The following is a 5,562-nucleotide window of genomic DNA, read 5'->3' as shown; positions in this document are numbered from 1 at the left end:
AATGTAAATTTCTCCACTGTGAGACTAATAAAGGCAAATCCAATCCAATTTCAAAGTCAACATTGTCTTTTCATTGATGTTAACAAAAATACAGATCATGCTTCCGTCAATACTCTGCTAATAAAATATAAAATATTTCCTCCAAATGTCACTCATGCTTTGTCTTTATTTTCGATTATTAGGTGATTACAAAAACAAAGTGGAAGTAATATTTGTAAAAAAAAAAAAGGTGTTCATTTATCAGGTGAGAGGAAGTAGCAGCAGCTGTCAATCAAGTTGTATTTCAATTATGATCCACTGAAAAGCAACGAGGGACCTCCACCAAGGCTGACAATGGGCAAGGCTCAGTGGGGGGTGTCAATCATTGAAATGATGCCTTTTTGTTCTTCCACGTTTGCTTTTTCTTCTTGCGGGTCTTTGCCGCCTGCCTTTTCCCGTAGCTGTCCTCCAGCAGAACGCGGCCTGTCGCCGAATACTGAATGTCGGACCACGTCAGCACAGAACCTCTGGGCCAGCTTTAAAAAAAAAAGAACTTTTTATTTTTCGTCTTTCCACTAAATAAACTGAGACATCGAGTTGCAGTTGTTTGGTAGATTGGCAGGGAATTGGTGGGAAATGTGCTCAAATATTTTGCCAACGAATGTTTCTAACCTCAAACATGTGGAAGAAATACAGTAATCCCTCGTTTATCGGGGTTAATGCCAGTGTCTGAAACTCATGACAAAAAGTTGCCTACCGGGTCATAAACTTGCCTGCCCCGTTTTTCACAACTTGAAACGCCATAAGACGACTAATCGCCAAAAAAAAACATTGTTGCAAAGTAGAAAGGATTTATTTAAATTAAGGAAGTACCTACCACAAATGCTTCCTTGCTTAATATATGGTTAATAGCCCTTGCTAAAGATTTTGCTCCAGGTGTGTTTGTCGTCATGGTACCCAATGCAGTGTTTGCGTTGCATTATCTGCTTAAACCCATGTGGGCTCCTCTTTCTAAGCGGCTTTCAAAACTCTCAAGTACACTTTTCAGTCACGGTGTAGTCCGAAGCACGAAACAGGCTTCTGATTGGCTGCCGGTGCCGAGTATGCAAATTATGATTTGGCTGCCGCATACTCGGCACCGGCAGCCAATCGGAAGCCTGTTTGACAATTTGCATACTCGGCACCCTGTTTTGTGCTTCGGACGACACCTTGACTGAAAAGTGTACTTGAGAGTTTTCAAAGCCGCTAAGAAAGAGGAGCCTATGTGGCTTGTAGCTCGCTTGTTTGCATGAGACTGTTAAGATCTTCAGCGCTTTCGCGATGCATTTGGGAGAATAAAGAGTTGAGATGGTCCTCTTGTTTAGATCATACGAGTAGGATATTTATTTGCCGGAGCACAGAGAGCAGTCGCTGCGCTCATCGTCGTACGAGAAGTCAAACATATAGACTGGCTTTGATCGCTGTCAAATCACGTGATGTCGCGTGGTGGCTGGGTTGCCAGATCTGCTCAATATTACAGCATGACACAAAATGAGGATACAATCTAAGTTTCTTAACAGAAACAAATGACCTTTTTTTTTCTTTGAGAAGTTGTCGGCCACCTGGGCCGAAACGTTTTGAAAGTTGTACGCCCGATGTAGAAGTTGTACGCTACCGGGCAGACGGTATTTCAAACACTGATATTGGTCACGGCACAGATCTTACCCGTAGTTGGGTGGGGTCATGTAATTGAAGATGGCATTGTATGAAAGCGGGTAGTCCCAAATCTGCACATCCGTCACCTGACCGTCCACTCCCAACATGGCGATCACAGGCTCACCTGACCACGCATACTGAACACACGCACGCACACATACACACACACACACACAAGTTTTTACAAGACTTTTTCTCTCTCTGGTACTTTTCTCATCAGAATTAATCACGGATATTCAGACAGCTGGATTGATGGATGGCAGATGATTGAATAGATGGGCGGATGACAAGATGGATGAGAGCTGGCGGGAGAGACGGGTCGACAGGATCGATGGTGGCAAGCCTGAAGGAGGGATGAATGAGCAGAGAGAGATGGAGGCAGGGGAACGGATGGATGGGAGGGTGAACGAGAGACCAGTGGATGGACAGAAAGACAGATGAATAAACAGAGACATGCCACGAACGATGAATTGATGGCTGATAAATGGAGAGAAAAAGAGAGAGACAAATGGGTGGAAAGACAGATAGAAATGCGGTTGCTGCACAGTGTGTGGCAAACAGATAGAGAGATAGACGGGCAGACGGATAGAGAGGTGCATCGAAAGAGAAACTGAACAGCACACTTGGAGCGGCTCGAACACTGTTGTCCAAGTCAAGGCCCGGGGGCCAAATTTGGCCCCCCACATCATTTTATTCGGCCCAGCAAAGCAAATCAACCATGTCAAGTTCCATGATGCTTGCTAAAGTACGAACCCAAAATTCAAATTGTCTTATGTAAACCAAGATAACAGTCATTATTCTTGACTTCAGATTTAAAAACTAGTTATTCATTAATTTGTTGTGAGTTCTGTATGTAATATTCTGAGGGGATGAAACATTGTAATGGCTTCCCTAAGTTCGTAACAAACCCCCGAAAGGAAACCGTAACAACAATGTGGCCTGACTTTGACACCCTTGGACTAGAATAACAGATATGCAGACGACACCTGGTCGGGTATCATCTTCCTGACGCTCATGTAGGCTCCGCTGAAGACCTGCACGACTCCTCTGACAGCGTCCACCGTGAGGCACAATCTGGTCCACAGGTCGTCCCTGATCCCGGGCCACATCCTCACATTGGCCTTGAGGGTCACTCTCCAGTATGCTGAGGTCAAGACCAGCAGGTCGCTGTCTTCATAGCTCGAGGACAGCGTCAAAAAGGCTTGGTCGGTCGGGCTGAGGGTGAAGATGTTGCGGGATGACGTCAGACTGTCCAATAGGTAGCGCAGACACACTGTCACACCTATGGGTTTGGGTGGCGGATACAGCGGGTCATAATTGAATCGATGAGAGGATCATTGATGTTCCGATATATATATTTTGACTACACTCACCTTTAGTGGGGGCCCCTGTAGTCCAGCTCGGGTAAGGTTGGGTTGTGTAGGCCGTGGTAGGGTTGGGCCACAAACCAAAGATTCCCTGTCGGTAAACCTGGGTTGGGTTGGCCAAAACTTTGCTTTTGTTGAGAGAGAAGTAAGGGGGGTAAAAAGACACCCCTGCTTGTCCTCTACCGTTGGAAGACAACGTGAACATCTTTCCGTTTAAATTGGATGATGCAGCTGCACAGCAAAAGACAAAGTGGAGTCAAAAACCGACACGGTTGAAATAGAAACCCTTTCACATTTTACGCCCAAGTAGAATTTGTACAAAGTCACATCATTTTCCAACGGTACCTGTGGTAAACTTCTGCGCAAATTCATTTTTGCTGGAACTGGTGGATGTTTCTGTGATCGTCATCATCATCATCATCATCATCATCATCATCATCATCATCATCATCAGACTGGTAGAAGAAACAGTTGTTTTTATTTCGGCCATCTTCATTTTGCCGTACATGCACGGAATGAACGCTGTGTCCATGAAACTTCATGCAATCGCTGACAGAGTGTACGGTCTCTCTCTCTCTCTCAGCGTGTGCATGCGACTGAGTGTGTATCCGAGTTTGATTGCATGCATGGACAGGATTAGTTTCGTTTTCCTGCTAAGTTTTGTCTTTTGGTGTTTCTCATTTCCTCTTTCCTGAAAACGGTCCTCCTCCCCCACACACACTAGTCACGAGTGGTAGAAATTACGGGTCTTTTTAGAAAGCGGGTTCTTTTGAATCGGCTCGCAAAAAAGAGCCGGATGATTTCGGCTCCCAAATGAGTGAACGCTACCGCGTGTGGCTGCTGCTGCTGCTCACCCACAGAAAAAATATCCTGTGACTGTAAAGTGTCCTTGAGAGTTTTGAAAGGCGCTTATAAATGAATGTACAGTATTATTATTATTATTATTATTATTATTATTATTATTATTATTATTATTATTATTATTATTATTATTATTATTATTATTATTATTATTATTATTATCAGTGTTTGAAATAACATCTGCCCGGAGCCGTACAACTTGCAAAACGGCCGATAACTTCTTCAAGAAAAAAAAGATGTTTTTTTCAAATAAAACGTTTGTTGTATTCAATAAAGCAAAAGCTACAAGCAAACCGCTACACGCTACGTGGACTCCCCGGCCTCCCTGTGTGGAGTTTGCATGTTCTTCCCGGACCCGCGTGGGTTTTCTCCAGGTCCTCCGGTTTCCTCCCACACTCCAAAAACATTCATGGCAGGCAGATTGACCACTCCAAATTGTCCCTAAGTGTGAGTGTGAGAGTGACTGTTGTACGTCTTTGTGTGCCCTGCGATTGGCTGGCAACCAATTCAGGGTATCCCCCGCCTCGTGCCCGAAGACAGCTGAGATAGGCTTCAGCTACCCCCGCGACACTAATGAGGAATAAGCGGTACGGAAAATGAGATGAGATGAGATGTTGCAAATAATGCAGACATGTGTACAGTATCTGGGAAAAACGCAAGGTTGTTACACCAAAAATTGGACCCAAACAGTTGGCAAAAATAGGCTAGAAATGGAAAGAAATTTACATTGGCTTCCCCCACAAAAAAATACAAACATGAAATGGGGAAAGACTGAAAGAACTGAAAAAAACACAGAAATATTCAGATAATGGATGATTTTTATTTTTATAAACCTGAACTCAAAAACTGTCTGTTGAAACTCCTTTTTTCGAAACAGATACGGACAAAACTAGCCGTTGATAAACCTGAAGGATAACCATGCAATGAGAAACGGCAAAAGGTCAAATGGATTAGCGCCCTCTCCCGAGGGACCGAGGAAATGCACAGACAGGTCCCTCGATCGAGGCATCCACGAGTCAGCGCTTGAAAAGGAACAATGACGTCTGACATGCCTTGCCATAAACAGAAATTACAGAGTATTGTTTTGCGATTTATTTATATTTTTATTTTTATATGGTATTTTATAGTCTACAATTTCTGGTCTTTATAAACTAAACCCGGTTAGTTAATGAGAGCGTTCAAAACAGTGCAGTAAATTCGAGGACAGCCAATCAAGACCCGGTATCCGTAAATAATTTACATATATTTCCCATTAAGCATTCTTTGACAAATAGCATTCGGTGTCCCTATAAGCTACCGTGCTAAGTCAGTTCCCCTTCTGACTATGTTTGCAGATGTAGAATATCTTAATGGTTAGTGATAGCGTAGAATATCTTAATGGTTAGTGATAACGTAGATCATTGGTTGTATTTGGTAGATTCGGTGGTTTATTGGTCATAAGATTCCCACCGCGACTATAGATTGCGTCCAGATGGAACGCTATGTATAGGTCTCAGGCAGTCTTTACTTTTGTGTTACTTTGTAACACATATACTAAAATTGGAACGATACAGAGAAGATTAGCATGGTTCCCTGCGCAAGGATGACACGCACAATCGTGAAGCGTTTCCAATGTTTTTCCCCTTTGGAAATATTTTTCCCCTTTGTAAAATGGGAATCA

The 5,562-nt window shown here is 43.3% G+C and overlaps 1 protein-coding gene and 1 non-coding gene across 2 annotated transcripts; one reads left to right on the top strand and one right to left on the bottom strand.

Annotated features, from left to right (window-relative positions):
* Positions 1-146: 146 nt before the first annotated feature.
* LOC148890696 (uncharacterized) lies at positions 147-3,650 on the bottom strand. Its single transcript, XM_089010283.1, has 5 exons — positions 3,387-3,650; positions 3,048-3,272; positions 2,661-2,956; positions 1,684-1,811; positions 147-515 (listed from the first exon to the last, which is right to left on the bottom strand). The coding sequence occupies exons 1-5, from the start codon at positions 3,571-3,573 to the stop codon at positions 362-364; spliced, it is 990 nt and encodes a 329-aa protein (XP_088866409.1). The 5' UTR covers positions 3,574-3,650; the 3' UTR covers positions 147-361.
* Positions 3,651-5,413: 1,763 nt separating this feature from the next.
* On the top strand, positions 5,414-5,519 carry LOC148890695 (U6 spliceosomal RNA). The gene has a single exon (XR_016116786.1). It is a non-coding gene; the product is annotated as a U6 spliceosomal RNA (small nuclear RNA).
* The last annotated feature ends 43 nt before the right edge of the window (positions 5,520-5,562 follow it).

The sequence above is a fragment of the Hippocampus bargibanti genome, linkage group LG12 (assembly GCF_051943395.1).
Source record: "Hippocampus bargibanti isolate YZ-2025 linkage group LG12, ASM5194339v1, whole genome shotgun sequence".
Lineage (NCBI taxonomy): Eukaryota > Metazoa > Chordata > Actinopteri > Syngnathiformes > Syngnathidae > Hippocampus > Hippocampus bargibanti.
The sequence above is the reverse complement of the archived record's forward strand: the minus strand, read 5'-3'. Positions and strand labels throughout refer to the sequence as shown.

Excerpts from the sequence above, each read along its gene's own strand:
- LOC148890696 (XM_089010283.1), bottom strand. The coding sequence starts at position 3,573 with ATGGACACAGCGTTCATTCCGTGCATGTACGGCAAAATGAAGATGGCC. Across the intron at positions 3,273-3,386 it reads TGCGCAGAAGTTTACCACAG|CTGCATCATCCAATTTAAAC; the intron begins GTACCGTTGGAA and ends TTTGCTGTGCAG. Across the intron at positions 2,957-3,047 it reads TACAGGGGCCCCCACTAAAG|GTGTGACAGTGTGTCTGCGC; the intron begins GTGAGTGTAGTC and ends CCAAACCCATAG.